Source organism: Clytia hemisphaerica, unplaced genomic scaffold (genome assembly GCF_902728285.1).
Source record: "Clytia hemisphaerica strain Z4C2 unplaced genomic scaffold, Clytia hemisphaerica genome assembly, whole genome shotgun sequence".
NCBI classification, from domain to species: Eukaryota; Metazoa; Cnidaria; class Hydrozoa; order Leptothecata; family Clytiidae; genus Clytia; species Clytia hemisphaerica.
This window is the reverse complement of record NW_027104274.1, coordinates 936,779-958,926: the sequence shown is the minus strand read 5'-3', so window position 1 is coordinate 958,926 and position 22,148 is coordinate 936,779. Positions and strand designations below refer to the sequence as shown.

At 35.8% G+C, this 22,148-nt stretch overlaps 2 protein-coding genes across 2 annotated transcripts; both read right to left on the bottom strand.

Annotated features, from left to right (window-relative positions):
* Positions 1-4,408: 4,408 nt before the first annotated feature.
* Positions 4,409-6,388, bottom strand: LOC136816815 (dynein light chain Tctex-type 5-like). The gene is made up of 2 exons (XM_067073139.1): positions 6,222-6,388; positions 4,409-4,918 (listed from the first exon to the last, which is right to left on the bottom strand). Exons 1-2 carry the CDS (start codon positions 6,328-6,330, stop codon positions 4,554-4,556), a joined length of 474 nt encoding a protein of 157 aa, XP_066929240.1. The 5' UTR covers positions 6,331-6,388; the 3' UTR covers positions 4,409-4,553.
* Positions 6,389-6,662: 274 nt separating this feature from the next.
* Positions 6,663-22,131, bottom strand: LOC136816776 (abasic site processing protein HMCES-like). The gene is made up of 8 exons (XM_067073098.1): positions 21,968-22,131; positions 9,918-10,052; positions 9,277-9,501; positions 8,697-8,886; positions 8,373-8,450; positions 8,072-8,137; positions 7,641-7,747; positions 6,663-7,060 (listed from the first exon to the last, which is right to left on the bottom strand). The coding sequence occupies exons 1-8, from the start codon at positions 21,985-21,987 to the stop codon at positions 6,943-6,945; spliced, it is 939 nt and encodes a 312-aa protein (XP_066929199.1). The 5' UTR covers positions 21,988-22,131; the 3' UTR covers positions 6,663-6,942.
* Between the last annotated feature and the right edge of the window lie 17 nt (positions 22,132-22,148).

Here is a 22,148-nt window from a genome sequence, read left to right as displayed (position 1 = left end):
ATTTCCAAGCATCCTACCCTCTTTTTATCGTTCTCAAATGACAACTCTTCAAATCCAATGGACTCCATTTGTGGAATTCCACCAAATCCCCATTTCCAAGCATCCTACCCTCTTTTTTATCGTTCTCAAATGACAACTCTTCAAATCCAATGGACTCCATTTGTGGAATTCCACCAAATCCCCGTTTCCAAGCATCCTACCCTCTTTTTTATCGTTCTCAAATGACAACTCTTCAAATCCAATGGACTCCATTTGTGGAATTCCACCAAATCCCCATTTCCAAGCATCCTACCCTCTTTTTATCGTTCTCAAATGACAACTCTTCAAATCCAATGGACTCCATTTGTGGAATTCCACCAAATCCCCGTTTCCAAGCATCCTACCCTCTTTTTATCGTTCTCAAATGACAACTCTTCAAATCCAATGGACTCCATTTGTGGAATTCCACCAAATCCCCATTTCCAAGCATCCTACCCTCTTTTTATCGTTCTCAAATGACAACTCTTCAAATCCAATGGACTCCATTTGTGGAATTCCACCAAATCCCAATTTCCAAGCATCCTACCCTCTTTTTTATCGTTCTCAAATGACAACTCTTCAAATCCAATGGACTCCATTTGTGGAATTCCACCAAATCCCCGTTTCCAAGCATCCTACTTTCTTTTTTATCGTTCTCAAATGACAACTCTTCAAATCCAATGGACTCCATTTGTGGAATTCCACCAAATCCCCATTTCCAAGCATCCTACCCTCTTTTTATCGTTCTCAAATGACAACTCTTCAAATCCAATGGACTCCATTTGTGGAATTCCACCAAATCCCCGTTTCCAAGCATCCTACCCTCTTTTTTATCGTTCTCAAATGACAACTCTTCAAATCCAATGGACTCCATTTGTGGAATTCCACCAAATCCCATTTCCAAGCATCCTACCCTCTTTTTATCGTTCTCAAATGACAACTCTTCAAATCCAATGGACTCCATTTGTGGAATTCCACCAAATCCCCATTTCCAAGCATCCTACCCTCTTTTTATCGTTCTCAAATGACAACTCTTCAAATCCAATGGACTCCATTTGTGGAATTCTACCAAATCCCCATTTCCAAGAATCCTACCCTCTTTTTATCGTTCTCAAATGACAACTCTTCAAATCCAATGGACTCCATTTGTGGAATTCCACCAAATCCCCATTTCCAAGCATCCTACCCTCATTTTATCGTTCTCAAATGACAACTCTTCAAATCCAATGGACTCCATTTGTGGATTTCCACCAAATCCCCATTTCCAAGCATCCTAGCCTCTTTTTCATCGTTCTCAAATGACAACTCTTCAAATCCAATTGACTCCATTTGTGGAATTCCATCAAATCCCCATTTCCAAGCATCCTACCCTCTTTTTATCGTTCTCAAATGACAACTCTTCAAATCCAATGGACTCCATTTGTGGAATTCCACCAAATCCCCATTTCCAAGCATCCTACCCTCTTTTTATCGTTCTCAAATGACAACTCTTCAAATCCAATGGACTCCATTTGTGGAATTCCACCAAATCCCCGTTTCCAAGCATCCTACCCTCTTTTTTATCGTTCTCAAATGACAACTCTTCAAATCCAATGGACTCCATTTGTGGAATTCCACCAAATCCCCATTTCCAAGCATCCTACCCTCTTTTTATCGTTCTCAAATGACAACTCTTCAAATCCAATGGACTCCATTTGTGGAATTCCACCAAATCCCCATTTCCAAGCATCCTACCCTCTTTTTTATCGTTCTCAAATGACAACTCTTCAAATCCAATGGACTCCATTTGTGGAATTCATTATACGAACTTCAGTTCTTCTTCATTTATTAAGTCCCGTATAGGTTGTTTTTATCTCCCTTATACTTGTAATTTGATATACTATATCTTGCTTAAGTCTCCATTTCCAATAAGTGTTTCTTTTGGATGTCATTTGATGTCCATTTCCAATATGTCAGCGTACTGGACATAACTCTTAAATCCCCTTCTGTGCCAAATTTTTCGGCGCCGATTGTAGATCCTTTTTTAACCGATTGATGGGACCAGTGGCGTTGTGGGAAAATTTTTTTCTGCAGGGGCCAAAGTCAATTTTTTTTAAATGGCGCCCCCAATTTTCCAAAGTGGCACCAATCAGTAGCTGAACTCTTACTAATTTGTTTGCCTAGGCATAATGAGGAAGGAAATATTTAGTGGATAAGAGTAGATATATCTTTGATGAATGGAAAGGGGAAAAACAGGCCCCACCATGGTTGGGGCCGACTAGAAAATTTTTGAAAATCGACTGCCAGGATACCCTAAATCACTAAATAAAAATAGACAAATTTCATACTGGCTAGAGTGAAAAGAAACTTAAAGAAACAATGTGTAAATGCGAGCGAAGCGAGCGAAAAAATTGATGTTTCATGATTTCAATATTGTTGTCAGCAAATTGATATTGGGGCGCAGTTAGATTTTTATTTAAGGTGGGAGTCACATGAAAAATTGAGAAAGTTGATTTTTTACATTTTCCTGTATAACTTTTTAACTTGAAGAGGTTTTTAAATGAAATTTTCTACAGAGGTAACTTAACAATAGATGATTTCAAAAATGTAAAAAAAAGTCTAAAAATAGCCAAGACGGGGGTAAAATCAGCCAGGGGGTAATGTACTGTGAAAATATTGTGTCAACGTTTTAGAAAAATCTACAAAACCTATCACAAAAATTTTTTTTGCAGCTTGTTAATATTTGGATAAGGAGTGTTATGAATGGAATTTTTTTTTGAAATTTCATTCCAGGGGGTCTGGAAACTAAAAAATGCATTTTTTGAATTTAGTAATCAAAAAAGTATTTTTTCAAAAATGTAATCCATTCATAACACTCTAGACCATAAATTGAATTTCTCCTGAAAATTTCAAGTTCATAGCACTTGTCAATCCTGAGAAAACGTTGCCAAGGTGTGCGAAAACCCCCTGAAACCTATTTTGAGAAAACGGACCGCAAAGTCAGAAGTAGATATATATCTCTATTTCTCTGTAATAAATCGACCGTTTTACAAAATTCTTTCGCTGTTTGACTAAAATGGACTATAGTTCTACTTTATATAATTTAAAAAAGGCTTTGAAATATCAAAATAGTCCAGAAATTCCAAATTATCACTTTCACGTGATGTGCGCCAATCCCAAAATTTTGCGCCAAACTCCACGTCAACATTGATTTAAGTCAATTTAAATGTGTTTTCACAACAAAAACCATATTTTCAATGTAATAGATCATCCTAGTATATTTCTTCACTGATTCTGCCAGTTATAGGTTAATCTAAAGTTGATCTGTTGTGATACAAGAATCCACTTGGACATCTAGTCGTGCACGATTTCTTCGTGAATGTAAATAATCCAGCCAGAGGGCGGAGCCGGAGGGAGCGCCCCAGACCTTCAATAATTCATCACACACAATTGTTAAACCAGCCTCCAGGCTTTCAATTCCTTTAACACTTGGATCTTTAAATAGATACATCATTGAATATGCCTTTGGTCTTTGTCCTTCAATAAGTTTTCCGGTGTCGTCAAACTAAGTTCATATATCGAAAACGTTGAGTTTGAGAATCAAGTCTTTGGTTTCACCTAGCTCAAGCTTTCTTAGTTGAGAAGAATGACATTAAAGAGCTAAAAATGTCATCAGTCAATCCAACATTTCCAAATTAAAGCAGTTTTTCATAGTCAAAAACACTGCTGACAGCCTCCAAAATTTGTATGCTTTTAAAAATATCATTTCTTTGGTTACCATCTTTGATTACGTCATATTAGGAAATCCCGCGAAAAAAAGGCGGTATTGATTTAGACGCCCGAAAAGGGCGTAAAAAGATCTTTCGTTTGGTATGTCATGATCCTATGTTTAGATCAGCCATAAAGAAATCAGGCCCTAGCAACGGGTATGATTTTTCGTTGCTAAGGAAAATACTTTAGATCAGGGTCTAGAAAAATCCTTATATCTCAGGAAATATATATGCTACGACCTTAAAATTTTCAGAGTGTGTTCAGAAAGGGTATAGGGTCATTAAACGCGCAAAATCTCGAAATCGATCATTTTTTCACCAAATCTCAAAACTTCATGTGACTCCCACCTTAATAATGCTATATTGTACACAAAAAAACTTGTAAATTAGCTAGATTATAAAGAAGTTACCAATTAACTTTATTGCGAGCGAAGCGAGCGAGAAAAAAAATTGCAAGTAATTTAAAATTATCTCAGTAAAATTGGTCCTGGCGCAATTTCAGGAGTATAAAGTATGATTTCTAAGATTGGGGCGTTTAAAAAAATCTTTTTCGGCGCCTCTTGCTCTTCGGCGCCCCTTCAGAAAAGCTCCGCTGGGGGGGCATGGCCCCGCCCCCCCCCCCTGCCACAACGNCCATTGATGGGAGCTCTGAACCTTCAAAAGAGTACTGAAATTTCAATTACAACTATGTACAATTGAATAAGATTAAAATTATTTGATAAATATTAGATCAAAATGCTTAAATTCAAAAACAAATCTATTCCTAGCACTGGAAATTATCAGAATCTATTCGTAATAAAGTGCATATAATACAGCTTGTGCTTGCAATGTGGTATTAGTGAAAGTAGCATCCACCCAATTATCACGATTGGCGTCCCATAAGAAACGGCTTGCTTGTTTGACCCCTTGTCCTACATTTTGTGAACACGTGACAGTAACTACATATTTATATCGTTCCATTCTCAACTGCTTGACAGCGTCCTTGATGGCTGTACTTGCTTTCTTACACAATAGTCCACACTCGTAAGGGTCATACGCTTGACTACCAAATATATCTTCCAAGATCTGCTCAATCATGGGTTTAATATTGCTCACTTCACATTTTCTATCAGGTTCTATTTTGAAAGTGTTTTCGTAAACCATTCTTTGTGCTGGAATAAAAAACAGTTTACGTAAACAACTTTGTTTAGAAAAAGATCTCCCGCAACTTTCCAAAGGCCTCTAAAAATAATCCCACAAGAACCCTCAAAAATCTTAAAAATTCAAAATTTCATTAACTCGGACAACCTTTGGGTTTCCCGTGCGTGTACTGGGTGGTATACTCTTCCGTGCTTGATTGTAGGGGGTTGGTACTCTGGGTGAAGGCCCCTAGGAAAACGAAGGTGATTTCTTCTGAAAATTGCAAAGTGAGGGCTCGAAAACGGTGTAAGAGCCAATTTAAAGAGATTTCAAATCGTCACATATCTCGAATTTGCAAAATATTAGGCAAAAAGATTCGGAGGTTCGCTATTGTCCAGTAGGATTTTTAGTACGAGAGACTGGTGGATATTGCCTTGATTTTGTCTTAAAACGCCAAAAAATATATAAATTTCACAAAAACTTTTCATGTCTGGTCATTTTGGAAAACTCTACCGAAAATTCTGATTTCTTTGCTCTAAAAGAGTTGACAGTTAGAGAAAAATGCACTGTGTAGGGTACAAATTTCACCATTTTTTTGCTTAACTGATTGGGTGCGATTCTTAAAGCCAATTCTTTGGCACATCGGCACATACCTTAAGGGAACTTTTTTTGGCGAGAACTCCAGAAGTTATTTATGCAAAATACCAAAATTTTGGCGAATCAACGATTTTTTTAATTTTGGCGAGAACTTTTGGCGAATGACCTAAAAAATTAATTTGCTAAATTTGGCGAATTTCGAGTCCCGGGGGGAGGGGGGTACTACCCTTGTCAACCGACGGGGGTGCTCCGCTGAGGTTCGAAAAATGGACCCTACTATACGAGGGACCTGGAGGGACTCGATATTTCAAAATTTTTGCCAAAATTTGCGAAAAAAGTGACCCTGAATGCAGGGTCTGCTGAATGGGACTGAAATTCCAAAATTTTCTCAAATTTTCTACTTAAAATTCTCCAAATTTTCCAAAAAAGGCACCCTACGAGGGACTGATTTTTCTATTTTTGTGTTTTTGTGACCCTATACCTGGGACTCGTGGAGGTTGAAAAAGGTACCCTGACCAGCGGTACCTTAAGCAATCCCACTGCCTCCCCCCCTGGGTGCTCTGGACAAAAAAAACAGGATGGTCGAAGACAACTTAGTACTAAGAATTTTCTTAATTTTATTTTCGAGACAATTTTGTTTGATAAACTCTCTAAGAAAAGGAGAAGAAAAATAAGAAAATCCCATCCTTGCCTAATTAAGATTTTGTGGTGCAGTGGTTTAAAAGAAAAAGCAATTACCTCTTTTAGAAACGCTTGGAATTTCAGATAAACTGAGCGAGCTTGACCCTGGATCTTCAGCAGGAGTTTTGTTGACTTCAAACAAACTACTTCGTCGAGTCCCATCCATTTTTCCTGGTAGATGATAAAACTTCTTTGTTTTGTTTCCACTAAAAAACTTTCTCCCTATTTGGGTCTGAGTTTGTTTTTGATTTTTTTGTGTTCAAATGATTTTCTTATTTTTTGCACGCAAACAAACATTCGAATTTTCGGGCAATGCAATGTCTTCTATTTAAGGGTGTCCAGCATCAGCCAGAAGATACAGCCGTGAGAATAAAGTCGGTGATGCGGCATCACAACGCCGCGCTTCCCTACAAAATTTGCCAAATTACAACTGAAAAATTAAATCCCAAGAAAACATCTTTGTCAAATTTAATAACAACCCAATAGGTAAAACAGCAATTGAAGTTAATTTTTGATTTTTGTAAACGTGAAGTATGTGTATGTAACAAAATATTACAAAGCTAACTAAAATTATTTTCTCTCTGGTCTCTAATAGATGTTCTTGAAACTCACGGTACCCCCCCCCCTTTCTAATTCCAGACCCTGTCTATTAGAGAGACCTGAGAGTATATCGGAATGACCAGGATGTCTTATCTTTCAAATGATGGCTGTTTCTTTCTTCATTCATCAAGAACACAGAATAAAATCTCTCTGACGTCTGAGAGTCTTTTTCCGACGTTTATTTGGTCTTCTTGTGCGCACTTTCGCTTTCGTCTACACTTTTTCGTTTTTCGCCCTTTTTTAACCAGTTGGCCATAAGCATACCCGATTTCGCTTTCCTTGCCTTGATTTTTGCTCTATGGAAAAAAAATTAAATTACTACATGTTTTTTTTGTAAGCATAAAAATCCGAAAATAGCCTCAGAGATGCTTAGGTCGAAAGCTTAATAAGGCTGACAAAAATGCTCGAGGGATGCTTTTATCCAAAGAAAGAATTTAGGGCAAGACTGAAAAGTCTTAAAATTCCAGCCAAAAAAAGCCAAAATCAGGAAAAAATATTTTTCGTGGACTCAAGTAATGCTTGCCATATGCTTAATTTTCCCCATATCTGAGCCTAGATATGCTTACAACTACAAGTGCAATAACAATAACATGTATCTATCATAATTATCCCGTATCCTGGTAAATAGTTCCAAAAACTCTTCCAATAAAGGGCGTCGTAAATTTATGACGGACGATAAACATTGTTTTCAATGAAACTTCCATTAAGTTTACCGCCCAAAAAACGACAGTACAGTGAGACGTTGTTGATATATCGCATAAGGGAGCGTATGTAATAGAACGTCGAATAAGAAAGCGTCAATGTTAATTTGAAAACAAAGTAGGATCCCGTAGAAAGGATTGTGAAGGGCCGATAAATATGAGAAACGCGACTTACAGATCGATTTTCTTGATGCAATCACTGGTATCATTTCGCACATTGTTCACAACTTCTGATACAGGATACCATTCCAAACAATTGGTAGGTTTTAATAATTCCAACGCCTAAAGTAGAAGAAATCAATAACGTCTTGTTGCCATGAAGTAACAAAGTCAGTGTGGTGGAATATTATGAGGAACCAGTAGAAGAAAATGTTAATGCAAATCTATCATTTATCGTAACCTCCCTCTCACAGATCCGATCAGAACCCTCAAAATATTGTCCCCAGTGGAAGATTTTATTTTAACTTTTTATCTCGCAAAAAAACAAATACTATTTTTTCCATCCCCACTGAATTTTCCGACTTAAAAACAACCGGTTCCCAAGAATGCCTCACTCTCGGCAAAATTATACTATCAATTCCTTTTCAAAAGCGTTTATTTTTTCACCTTTTCGTCGGAGACGTTTGCCGCATCTAACCATCTCTCGACACTCTCTGGTGTTTCCAATATTGCCTAAAATGAAGTTAACATGATAAAAAATCAACGACATAATTTCCAAAAGTTTCTAGGAGTAAATACGTATCAGTAACACATTGGTATAAAGAGGTTGTAATCTTCCATAACTATAAGACCTTCATCATTTTCATTAAACACATTGCTGATGTAGATTTTCAGTTCAACATTTATTTCGCTAACAACGGGAGTTCTCAGACTGAGAGGTTCACAAAAGAAAACATGTGAAACTCACAGGCATTCGATGATGAAGCCATTTAATAGAAGATGAAGAATCAACAGTGATTATGGTGTACGTGTAAAGTTCCCCTTGCTAAACAAGAGAGATAAATTAGTATTTTAAAGTAGGGTTAGAAAGTAGTGTTGAGATAAGAATAAATGCCAAACACACTAAAAACAAAAAATGTTTGAAAAAGAAGAAATCGACAATTAACCAATACAAATTTTGAATATTAAAAATGGTCCTCGACTATGATAGTAGCTGTACTTTTTAATATGGCAACTAAAAATTAAGAATTTTGCTTGTTCGGTGGTGAAGCCAAAATGGAAGTTATTGTACCTCTTCGGAAACGTGTTTATCAAATAGTCCAGCCATTGTCAATAATTGTTTTCCACTTTTCTTCGTTTGACAACTTCCATCTTCTTCATTTTCGATTTCTTTGTTAAATTGCAGATGCGGAGTGATCGAATCTTTTAGTTGTATATAATAAGGCTGCTTGTTTCCATTCTCCGCGTGCCATTCATAGAACCTAAAATGTCACATATTTCATAAAAGGAGTATGAAAATGTTTTATTTTAAAATCGATGATAAAACAGTATCTTTCGCTTCTCAATCTTATGTTAAAGAAAGAAAAAAGCCCATTCCATCATTCCTTCCCAGTGCTCCAGTGAAACATTTTCGACCTTAGGTAGATTGCAAATGAGAAAACTTTATTCTTCACGGTTCAAAAGACTAATGAAAATCCAGAAATGAGGAAGATAGCTTATTGTGTCGACCGAGGTAGAAAATTGATTGTTCTCACAAGCAACGATTCTTTGGCCGATTTGTCCAGTGGGCGGTGTTCCAACTGGGCTTGTGACAATGAGTGTTACACTGGGTAATAAACAATGAAAAAAATGGATCAAGAAATGGAACTCACCCTTCAGCAAGCACTACACATCGTTGTCCATGTTCCAAAGCTTTGGCGAAAGATTTCTTTTCAGTGATGGTATCACACCGGCAGTTGATCATGTTAAAGTTGAATTTCTTGGGATCTCCTTTGTGCCATGAAGGGACCATTCCCCATTGCATGGGCATAATGATTCTTTCGCTTAGTTCTTCATTTGTTCCACTGTGTTGTAAACGGTTTTGCAACAAGATCGGTCTGTGAAAATATATAAAAAACATAGTGGTCAAATTTTTCAATAGGAAGAAAAAAAATTTAGCATGTTGCATTGCACCAGCGCGAAAAAAACTTTTCGTGTCCCCAAGCCTGAAGGGACAGCAAGGCAGATTGACCGACAGCATGTACCTCGTTTTCAAGGCAGCCCGAATGCATGTTGACAAAACGGAAAGACAAGTTTACATCCTTTTAGGATGAAAATTTCATTCAATTAATCTATGAAGATTTAAAAAAATTGCCAAAATAACGATTTTCAAAATGCACTGGGTACGAGGGTACGATTTTTTTGTTACTGCACGGTGTAAGGGTGTGGATAAAATTGATTATTGGCACCCCCTCCCTAGAGTGGCACTAGACGAATAATGATTATAGATATAATTATAATTTCTTTTACTCACGAGCAGGATTTTGGACCTTTATTATATGAGCCATTGTACGTTTTGGATCCGTTTCCTTTCCAAGTTGGCTTTTGTACTTCATTATTTCTCCCTCTGTACGAACAAGCATCCGCTATCTCCCCTGCAGATTTCGTTCTAAAAGAAAAGAGAGAAGAAACTGTTAAAAGCTTCCTGGATCTCAAACGAGAGAGAGAGAGAGAAATATTAATGAAACAAAAGTCTGTGCAGTTTTTTATAGGATTTGGGTTACATGCATGCTTATTATAAATAGTCAATCAGGTAGATAGCATTGATTGATTAGCTCTTTTTGAGGCCATTAAAAGACGGCATGATGGAATAGATTTCTTCAAGCTCGGCGAAACAACCGTTAAAGTGGGGAGGCTAAAGGCTTAAAATGCGAAAACATTTTCTAGGAATTTGAGAAAAAAATCTCATTTGCTTAAAAGTTGGGAGGCTGAAGTCTCCCCACTCTCCCTGCTTCCGCCGGACCTGTTCGTCATGTTGTATTCATTTCTAGTTCCATCATGGTTTCATATAATACTTGCATTCCTCTTAAAGGCTCTGGACATTTTTCGATTTTACACCAACTTAAATTGCATTTGCATTTTAAAAAGATTTTTTTATATGTCCTGTTAAACCTACCTTTTTAGAATTTAAAAATCGAAAAATTGAAATGAAAAAATTAAATGAAGAAGAAAACGAAGAGTTTTTCGAAGAAGAGTATTTCACCTTTCAAAGCCCTAATCTCGGTAAAAATCAAACATTTTGGAATCTATTTAGTATCTAAAAATACAATTTCGGAAAATATTTGTGGAAGTATCTTTCCTTTAAAATCTCCAAAAAACCTCATTTTTGGCAATTTTCTCCACTAAATTTCCATACGAAATTAGCTATAACTTGGGATGTAGCCAAATAGAAAATTTTTCCGAAAAAATATAAATAAAGAAATTATTTGTCATTAATTTAAAAAAAGTTTGAGACAATAAAATAATTTCCCCAAGGAGATTAGGCTTTTTTTGTGAAAAGTATATAAATAGCGTCGTTATGACGTTTTATTAAGGTCCATACCACACTTATTCCTTAATTACTCATGATGTAATTACTTAAATTCATTTTTTCAAAAACAGTTTGTTCTTAAACATGTCAAAGAAGCGAAAACATAAGGTTTAATCTTCAAATTCTGAAATTGATTTTTCACTATGACCAGAGCCCTTAAAAGAGGCCTAGTAGGATAACATCAATTTTTAATACAGAAAGATTGACACCGTACATATTTTTACAAAAAAAATTAATTCTATTTCTCACTCAATTCAATAAAATAACTTTTTCATATGGAGCATAATTCTCAAAATACAGTTTTTGAAGTAAGATTGACAAATTCATATTTCATTTTTTGTCCTCTTTTTCAAATTTTAAGCTACGAGAATTATGTCAACTAATCATTTTTGAAAAAGGCCATGATTTATGATTAGTGAATTGTGATTATTTCACATAAAAATAGCTACAAAGAATTTGGCACATTTTTTAATTCTTTTAAGCAATTCAAGAAAAAAATGATTGTAGAAAAACCAAATGGTAACATGCTGCTACATATTGCAATACTACTATTTATCGCAAAAGATGGGTTTCAAGCAGACACATTGAAAATATGCAAGAAAAGTTCGAGCTCATTGGCTTCAAATGTAAACGAAGTTTTTATCCCTGCAAAAGACAACAAAGTAAGTTGGTTGATCATTCTGTTTTCATCTTTCCATGTTTCCACTTTCCAGTTGTCACCTTTCAGAACGTTTACAGTACTTGTTTAGTTTACCTTTTTTCACAACCCCTTATAAGAAACCCTCCGTTATAATTTTTAAAAAAATTTTCAACTATCAGTTAAAAAAGAAGTACCTTGCCTTTGATCAAATTAGACTTTTAATTCTCTCAATGTTTTAGAAGAGGTACAATTTTCTATTCCACCGTTGGTTTTTTAAGACACCAGTGCTGATTTCTGAACATAAAGTACTCGAATAAATATTTTCTCACTCATTTCTAGACCTGTTCAGATAATTTGGCAGCTCAAATGGAAAACTTTGGACATTTTATTTCATTGTTACATAAGAATACTGATGACCAATTGGTGATTATAACTCAAAGAAATCACATGAAAAGAAGACACCAAAAATCTATTGAACAAGAGCAAACGAGCACAATAAATTACAGCTTCACTGGGACATTTAATGAGACTCTAATAAATACTATTCTAAATGATATAGAAAAGAACCTGAAGTCTGCAACCATTTTAACTGTGCTAGAAGATGCAGAATGGAAGCTGCTGATTGATTTCCTGACGAGAAACGAATATACAAAGTTTTTTTGGATCCGATTTGTATTAGAAACTGTTCCATTTCAAAAAAAGAATCTTGAAGGGCATTGCACCTACGAAATAACTTCTCCACATCATAACTTCTCGTTGTAAGCTCATGTAATATTTACTGAAAACCTCAAAGACATCTTTTTCTTAGGATCACTTTGGTATTTTGGTTTTTTTCTTATTAAGGACCTTTTTTCAATCAGACAGGAGACTAAACTATGATAGATCTTTGTTTTGAAATTATTAAAACTATATTCAAAGAGTAAAGTTTTTTGACTAATAACTAAATAATTTTCACATTATAGTCTTCAAGACGAGAAATCACTAGAGCTAGTAAAAGAAGCACGACAAAGATGCACCAAAAGAAATCGTAAAACATTAAAAGTGGTTGGGATTTTGTTACACGATAATATGTTTACCCTTCCTGTGCAAAAAAACCAACTGACTGGGGAATTAGTATGTGGTAAACGCCAATATTTGTGTCTCATCCCAAAAGATGGAGCAAAGAGTTGGGAGAAACACTGCTGTGCTGGTTTCCTGATTGATGTAGCTTTAGAAATGTTTCAAGAAGTTGGTTTTGACTGGGAATTGTATGCAGTTCCAGATTCAAAGTTTGGTGCATACAGCAATTGTACTGATGTTGAAAATCATTCAACTTGCCAATGGAATGGAGTGGTGCTCGAATTAAAAGAAGGTCGAGCTGATGTCGCTATAACAGGACTAACAATAACACATCCTAGACTTCAAGTTATTGATTTTACTGAAGAAATCTTCCTGACTAGACTTGGAATGGCACTTGGAAATCGACCGAAAAAGCTGAAGTTCCTTAACTGGAAATTCACAGAAAGCATCGATTCGAATTTAATGATTGCATTGGTTATAATTTTACCAGTTTTCTGCTATACTACCTATATGATGGAAAAGATAACCTCAAAGTTTGATGATTCGTCGACATCTAACTCATATACACTTGAAAACTCTTTCACTTATGGTGCAGGTTTAACATTCCAGCGTGATCTTGTTGGGAAAACACCCATTTATTGGTCTGCTCGACTGCTATCCATTTGTTATGCCGTTGCTTTAATGATAATTATGTCAACTTATACAGCAAATCTGACTGCTTCAACGGTACTGTCTGATAGATATGCTAATTTTAAAGGAATGTACGATGAAAAGGTCAGTTTAAAATTATTTGGAATTGAAATAATTTCCTTTCTATAGCTTGAAAACGAAATCTGTCCGTCCGTTTTTGAAGATAATCCCATCAAGCTTGTAGTCTGAAACTCATAAAGTAGCTGGAAAACAGCATAAAATTAGACAAGACAAACTTTCTATTTTCAGATAATTCAACCAACTGAGGGTTTCCGATATGGTTGTGCTGAGTCAACTTCCATAGAAACAATGCTACAAACACAACCATTGTGGAGGAAAGCATACAAAGATTTTGTATATTCTTATATTGTAAGTGGCGGCCCGATGGAGGGTATGGAAAAAGTTCTGACAGGGTAAGAGATAAAAAATAAAAAAGGCTTTTAATCTTCTTTCCAATAATGGGCTACATCTAACTGAGTAAGACTCAATATAATTTAACATGATTGAATACAAGTTTTGAATAACAAAATGTTGATGGCTCAGGGGGAGGGGTACGTGCCGTCCAACTATTGATGGCCCTTAGAGGGACCAAAACGGACCCTTAGATTAATTTTTGTGAGTTTAATGACTCTTATTTTGGATTATTTTACTAAATATTTAGGCTTTTGAGGGTCACAATATGGAATTTGCACTATAATAATATTACAACCCTTATAAGGCCTAAGTGTGTCTGGAATTGGATTTTTGTGATTTTTATGACCCTTATTAGGATTTTGAAGATCCAAAACACGGACCCTTAAGGGCGGCACATACGCTTACCCTCCTTTTGCCTAGGTACCCCCTCCCCCCAGTTTGATGGTTACCTGATTGCTGAGAATACAATAGCAATCTTGTTTTTTCTTTTCTTTCAAGTGAACTCGATGCGTTCATTGATGAATATTGGTGGTTAGCAAATATTCAAAAGACAAAAAACAAATTTTGTGAAGGTCTCATTTTACGAGCAGAAAAATTTGCTGTTCCTAATTCATTTGGTACAAGGAAGAATAGCAAGCTGACTTTGATATTGTCAAATGTCATTCGCCAGATGAAAGAAAGAGGAACAATTGAACAATTGAGTAACAAATGGTTTAAAACATGTGAAAAAACAGAAACAAAAGCATTTCGATTAGAGTTTGAATATTTTGGAGGTATGGTTGTTGTCTTGGGATTTGGATTCCTTGTTGTTGTATTCATACTATTCATAGAGACAGTTTATTTCAAATGGAGGAATAAAATCTCTGGCAAATTTGAGATTCAGATTCATTCCCTAGAAACGAGTTTCAGTGAAGTTTGAAACAATTTTAGATGGATAATTCAATGCATTAAATTTTGCTTGCCTTCTGTCAACAATTTTGTAAAATTTCAACATAAATCATTATAACATTACGTAAAAAGATAAATCAGAGTACTTTTTCTTTTTGAGAAAGAAGATGAAAATGAAAAAGAAATTTATCACTTGGTGTTAGGAACTTCATTTGTGGTACATTGGTACTTTGAATCAAGGAGCTCTGAGAAAACAGAAGGAATTTTTCGTTTTGCACATATAGAGCAGAAATTTTTGTTTTTTTAGCAAGTAGTTCTATTGTTAAAAAGTTTCATGGCACAACGCGCCACTCTCTTTTTTCTGTGGTAAAACGAAAGTTTGTTGTGATAAAACTGCATTAAAATGGTAGAGTAGAGCTGCAAGCGGAGCTGCGTAGTTCATTTGTTTTGAAATTTTGCTGCTTTGATTGGTCACTCATTTGATGGCTATGCAAGGTTCCCTCCACTGATGGTGATATGATAAGATGCGAGTTGCAAGTTACCAGTTGCATTCAGAACCACGAGTTGCCAGTTACTTTTCACGAGTTACGAGTTGCATATTAACAAAATAAAATCGTGAGTTGCAAGTTATGAGAGACACACAAAATTTGCGAGTTGCAAATTAAAAGTGCGAGTTTCAAATTAAAAGCGCGAGTTGCAAATCAAAAAGTGCAAGTTGCAAATCGAAAAGTCAGTATACTGTAAGGGTGAAAAACATTTCTATTGATAAAAGAAAAGATATTTCTTTAAATGATTATTGCTGCTCACTATTATACATAAAAAGAGCAAACATTTGGTGGAGAAAGAAAAAATGCACAAAAAGTATATGTACTTACATTGCATGAGTGTAACTGTAGAGAAAAGTGCTCCCGGTCGGGGGTAAGAGGTTTGGAGGCGTTGTTACTAAAAAGGGAAACACGGGGTAACACAGGGTAACAAGGTAACAGGCTGAGAATGGTGGCTCTGAGGGGTTGTTTCACCTACAGTACGCCATTGTGCCATTCTTACATTATATTGACATTTGTTTATTGTTTATATTTTTCAGAGTTAACTAGCATATTTACAAGAAGAGGTTTTATTATATAGCTGCATTCAATCAAGGACTTCGATTTGATCTTCCCGCTTAGTATTTTGTCGGTAATTATAAGATCACGTGCAAAACGTGTACAATCATGGTCGTAATATTTTAGAAAAAAGAGAAATTCCCACGAATTTTCAAAACCACAAAAGATTTGGTTGGAAGGGTGGAATTTTAACTCTGAGTTTTAACGCTAGACTTAAGTCTTAGGACCTTAGGATCCAAATGTTCAAAAATGGTCCAATAAGGCTGTGCCAAATTGAAATATCCGATTAAATTTAAAAGATGAAAACTTTGAAAAACGAGGAAATAAGCTTGTGTTTTTTTTAATTCTCAATAGATTTTGACCATGATTGTAGAACAGCTATTTGAAAGCTTTTAAAGCTTGAATAGGGTGTCAACTTCTATCCTTTTGTATTATCAGCATCGAGTTTAAAGTGATCAAACCTTTGCTGGGATTGATTAAAGAAGCTTTATATTTGACCATCATATCATTATTTCATAAAAATAAGTTATTTTATCAAAATAAGGACAGTAGAATAATTGATTAGAATTGTATCTCTAAAACTGCCCTTCCCATTGTTTGCCTCTTGACAATATTTATCTATTTATATATATTAGCTGGGTTTTCCATGCTTTGCTTTGGGTTTTAAGCTTTTTTGCGCTGTTGGGCCGACCCTAAAAAAAAAAAGTTTCCGGTTCACCGGCCGGGTGAAAATTTTTTTCGTCGTCACCCAGCCGCATTTTTTTTTCATAAGAGCCAAATAGATAACAGAGGAAACTTTCTTCTTAAAAACCTTTACTCATTTAAACTCCCAGCTGGCACACAACGTTGTTTCGACGTTTATATAACGTTAAAAAGACGTTATGGTTATGGGACGTTGAAACAATGTTGTGTGCCAGCTGGGCTGTTACATCGTTGCTTTATAACACTTGCACTCTTCAAAAAGGTTTGTTTGTTTAGCATGCTTTCTGGGTATTAAAGATCAAATAAATAGTGTTATGCATATTAAATGAGTGAAGAAAATATTTGTTTGTCTAGGAGGCTTTCTGAACGTTAAAGATCAAATAAATAATGTTATGCATATTAAATGAATTTATTAGAATGAAAGGTTTGTTGATTCTTAGAAAAAAAGATCACAAAGTAAACACAACTAATAAACTCATTCAACACAAAAAGGGGACAGAATGTGTGGCAATATACTTTCTTTGACACTAACAGCCAGAGAGATGAATTTTTTTCTTCCTAATTTTTTTAATTAGAAAGGACCAAAAAAAAATTTTTCCCGGCCGCCCGCAGGACTTTTTTTTTCGTCACCCGGTGGACCGGAAACGAAAATTTTTTTATGGTCGGCCTATTATTTAAGATAACAGGCTCAGACTTGTTTTTAATTTGCAACTCGCACTTTTAATTTGCAACTCGCACTTTTAATTTGCAGCTCGCACTTTTAATTTGCAACTCGCACTTTCAATTTGCAACTCGCGAATTTTGTGTGTTAAAATACAACTCGTAACTCGTAACTCGCAACTCGCATATGAAAAATTCTCCACTGATGCAAGTTACCTGACTTCACGGTACTCAGTTATCCATTTTCTTGTGCAGCTTTTCTCCCATAGTGCGGAAAGGGGTCTGATCCCCCCTTATTGAATGATCCCCCCCTTCTTGGCATCCCCCCAACCTTTAAAAATGCCTAAATCCCCCAAAGGTTTTGGGCTAAATTTTTTATGGTAAAAAGGGAAGGGAAACAGTAAAGAAAAATTAAGTCTGGCAAATATAATACCACTTTTTAGTGAAAATAAAGAACTTCCTTTCATGCAGACCAAATTTCATAACAGTGCTGGAAAATAATCTACAATATTTGTAAGCCCCCCGGGGGGGGGTACTAGGTTTGCAAGGTGACGGGTATGTCCGAGCCAAAAATTGAAAATCGACCCTTTGAGAGACAAAATTTTGGTGATTTTGGGACCCTTTGAGAGACTTTTTCCTAAATTTTGGTCCATTTTTTCCAAATCTTGGTTTGATTTTCACCAATTTTTGGTCAAAATTTTTGGAAATCGTGACCCTTTGAGAGAGAAATTTTTGATTTTCATGATTTTGGGACCCTTTCAGACACTAACTTTTGAATTTGTACCCCTTTGAGAGACTTTTGAGGAATGAGAAAAGGTACCCTTATGGCTCGCACATACCTGACACCTATTTTGCCTAAGTACCCCCCCCCCCCGGGAAGCCCCCCCCTTCTTAAACGATCACGATCCCCCCTCCTTGCTATCCCCCCTTTTTAATGAAAATTTCTGATCGCCCCCCCTTCTTCACTTTTTTGGAAGGTGTCATCCCCCCCTTAAGAAAGGGGGGGGGGTCCGAACTATGTCTCTCCCTTAAAAATGAGCTAGAAGACACAGTTTTTAGTATTGCATAGGTATACTCTTCATCCCCAGGCATTTTCTTGTTTGTCACAAAATAATGAAATTTCATAAAGATTGATGTTGAGTGACAGTACTTTAGAAAATAGCAGTTTAAAGTAGGGCAACAATCAAAATATTTATTTACAAAAAAATCCCGATTCCGAAAGTCGGTAAAATCGTCAGGTTTTTTTGGGCGCTGTTCGCAGGTTCGGATCTTTCCCATAATGGCGGGCACTGCCGAACAGAGCATGTCTTTGAATCATTATTTTTTGTTTACTTAACCCACATTGAGTCCCATTCTAAAGGGCCGCTTTAAGGTTAACACATGTGCGCACACATTTAGTTTGGCAAATTAAAGATGGCGGCATAAGATTCTGTTGATTGCCAACTTGATTCACCAGGATTTACTAGATCTTAAAAATGCGAAAATATTTACTACCAACCGACCGACTGACTGAATTTGAAGATGTTTTAGGACCCAAATGGAACATATTTTTTATTGTCTAGGGCGGCAATCACAAATATCTTTGTTTTGCGTCGCCCGAAGAATACACCGTTCAGGGGTTTTTCCAAGCACTAAGCAATGCCGCCTTGAGCCCCCCAGTGGGTCCAGGGCTAGCCCTGGTGGGGGTTCAGGGGGCAAAGCCCCCTAAAGCTGAGCATAATTTGGCCTTAACTGGCACTTTAAAACGGTTAAAAGTGAATGAATTTCTAGAATTTAGCGATGAACAAAATGAATGAATTACTGAAAAGTCCTCTCAACTCTTTTAACAAATTTAATAAAACTGTATAAAATGGTGTAACAAATGGTACAGAACTGCCCAAATGATAAAAAAACTCTACTAGAATTAGAAAAAAGTTACAAAAATAAAGAAGAAGTGGATGTATTTTTTATGTATTTTGCACTTTTAGCATTATAGAACTAAGTTCTTTACCTTCAAAAAAGTTTTTCAAAAGAAACTCAAAAGGTCTCACTATCCAGCTCTTAAGTGAGGAGGATGATGAACTCATTTCATCTTTTAAAAAAATAAAAAATAAAACAACAAATGATATATATCTAGAGCTAATTTTAGCAAAATGGGGGATAAAAGAAATGCCAAAAAAGGAAGTGGTGCCTCTAAACCAGAACACTACTTTACTTGAACGTACTAATGAAAAATATAGATATGTAGAAATGAAAAACGATAAGAAACTTTCAGATTAGAAAATAACTCAATTAAAAATCTTCTCCTTTATTGTAGATAAAGATGGAGGGTAGTATATAATAACTCAATTAAAAATATTCTTCTTTATTGTAGATATAGAAGGAGGGTAGTATATAAAACTCAATTAAAAGAATCAACTGCAGCTGTGATAACTGAATAACTTTTACTACAAGTTTTATTCATTTTATTCCTTTTAATGGGCTTAAATAAGGGGAAGAAAGAGTGAGAAAGTATTTTATTATGGTGAAATTTGATCTTTTACTTCTTTTCTGAAAATTTTCTTTCAAATTGAGTTTCTGAAACTCAATTTGAATTGAGTTTAATGCCTCCGTCTAACGGAGGCATTTGAGTGCTTGGAAAAACCACTGACCGTTTAACAGTGTCGACTGCGCACACGTATGAACAATTTTCCATTGTTTTGATTTTGGTAACCACGGGAAACTTCACTCTTCCCCGTAAAAAATGGTAGGTAAACATCCAGTTCTCATAAGAAAACCCAGCAGAGAAATGGTAGGTAAAGAACTCCTTTTAATCATAACTTCTTTTCCTTTACATGAATTTTTGTGAAATTTTCAGGAGAGATACATAAAATTGTCATTAATATCATGTTCAAATATCTAAAACATTCTCTTTAAACCAGGGGATGTCAATCGAACGTTTGATTGCCAATCGAACCAATCGAATTAATCGAATTTACTCGAATCCAATCGAATGATTGATTTTCGATTAGCCGAATTGATCGAACGCCAATCGAATTCTAATCGAAACCGAAAAACATGTGAAATTCGATTGGTTTCGATTGAGTTCGACGAGCTTTGATTAACGTTTGATCAACTTTGATTAACGTTTGATCAACTTCGATTAACGTTCGATCAACTTCGATTAACGTTCGATCAACTTCGATTAATGTTCGATCAACTTCGATTAACGTTCGATCAACTTCGATTAACGTTTGATCAACTTCGATTTAACTTTAAAAAGTTTAAATTTTGCGGGGCTAAATTTGGAAGATTTTTTGTAACACCACCATGAAATTCCCTTCCCGCCAAAAGAAGTTAGCGGAAGAATGTTTGCTTAATTCCTGGGGGTAATCAAACATAAATCGAATTGATCGAACATTATAATCGAAGCTGATATTGAAACTAATCGAACGTCAATCGAACACCAATCGAACGGTAATCGAATCCAATCAAAAAAAAGATGTGAAATTCGATTGGCGTTCGATCAATTCGGCTAATCGAAAATCAATCATTCGATTGGCTTTGATTAAGTTCGATTGATTTCGGTAATCAAATTTTTCGATTGACATCCCCTGGTTTAAAGGAAAGAAAAAAATGGCAATGTTTACATTTCTCTAACCTTCCACAGTACTAAAGTGAGCATTTTTACCTACCGCCTCTACGGTGGAGATGGCAAGACTGTTAAACGGTGTATTGAGTCGGTGAGTAGTCGGTAAATTTGTCGGACTTTTTCTGTCAATGACCTTTCCTTCGTTCAAAAATTTTATTATTTCCGATTTTTTGCGAGCGATTTCTAGCGCATGATCGCAGCATTTTGACTTTGTTTATCATTACATGCGCCATTTTGGGGTCGGAGGTCACAGTGTTTTCAAAGGACAATAATCTTAAACCACCCATTACACGCGGTTGTTTTGGCTGCTGGCAGTTTCCTCCAAGAATGCACTCCAAAAATGGATGGAAAAATGGAAACCCAAAATTTTTTACGATCGCCCGCCCGACCGACTCACTTTTTAGACCCAACGAGGACGCGAAATGAAGATATTTGTGATTGCCGCCTAGCCTGCCTCGGAAATAATTTTTCTTTTCCAGTGGTGGTCGGAAATTCCGATAAAAATCCATGTACTTTTGCAAAATGCATCTGAAATTCCACTCTTTTTTGCCTTTTTTAATTCAATTGCCTTGGAAATTCATACAACTTTAGTTTTTGCTGACTCTCCTTCTCCCATCATCCAGTCTGGAATTCATGCACAGTATATGCCGAATATATTCGGCGTGAGAATGTCCTCAATTGGGTGTAACCTTCTTGATCCTCAAAATATCTTCAGCGTGGCTGTTGCATGGATTCCACACTGGTCTCCCATTCGTTTTTAAGGCCCTCATTGTTGGAACCATTTTTGCCTGGATTTATCCACCAGTAGCTTTTCGAATTTCACCAAGAAACTTAAATCAAGACTGTTCGTCACTTAATAAAGTATTATTCCTTCTCTACACACCCAATTCAATTTATATACAGATTTAATTAAATCTGTTGTTGTTGTAATGTTATAATGTTATTGTTGTTTATTCATTATGACACATTGTAAACTTCCTTTTACTGTATGTATACATAGTATTTTCATTTCATGTCCTTTCGAGCTCGAAAGCCCTTAGGGTTATTTTTCGTTTAGGAGATTTTTAAATGCACATAAACCTGAAAAAAGAAAGATATATCATCATCAATACATTTTCTTCTCTCGCCTTGGAAATTTCGAATTTTGGTGAAAACTTTTGCCCTCAGAAATCCCACAGGTCCACAGGATGCAAGAAGGAAAATTTATGGACAAAATTGTTCAACTTACATTGCTGTTCTTCCACACATTGCTATTTGAAAAATAAAATTAACTGTTAAATGTGAGATGAGACTCGAAGAAATGATGTTGAAGAATATATATAAAACTCTTAAACTTGCTGTTCTCAACAATTAAACTTGCTGTTCTGAACAAAAAATTCGGGCATGCCTCTTCCTAAGTTTGTTTTGAT

What these genes read in the sequence shown, in the direction of transcription:
- LOC136816815 (XM_067073139.1), bottom strand. Translation starts at nt 6,330, where the DNA reads ATGGATGGGACTCGACGAAGTAGTTTGTTTGAAGTCAACAAAACTCCT. An exon ending in TCCAAGCGTTTCTAAAAGAG is followed by an intron (nt 4,919 to 6,221) that starts GTAATTGCTTTT and finishes TTTTTATTCCAG; the next exon opens with CACAAAGAATGGTTTACGAA.
- LOC136816776 (XM_067073098.1), bottom strand. Translation starts at nt 21,987, where the DNA reads ATGTGTGGAAGAACAGCAAT. An exon ending in GGCTTCATCATCGAATGCCT is followed by an intron (nt 8,138 to 8,372) that starts GTGAGTTTCACA and finishes ACTTCATTTTAG; the next exon opens with GCAATATTGGAAACACCAGA. An exon ending in TGCATCAAGAAAATCGATCT is followed by an intron (nt 7,061 to 7,640) that starts GTAAGTCGCGTT and finishes TTTTTTCCATAG; the next exon opens with AGCAAAAATCAAGGCAAGGA.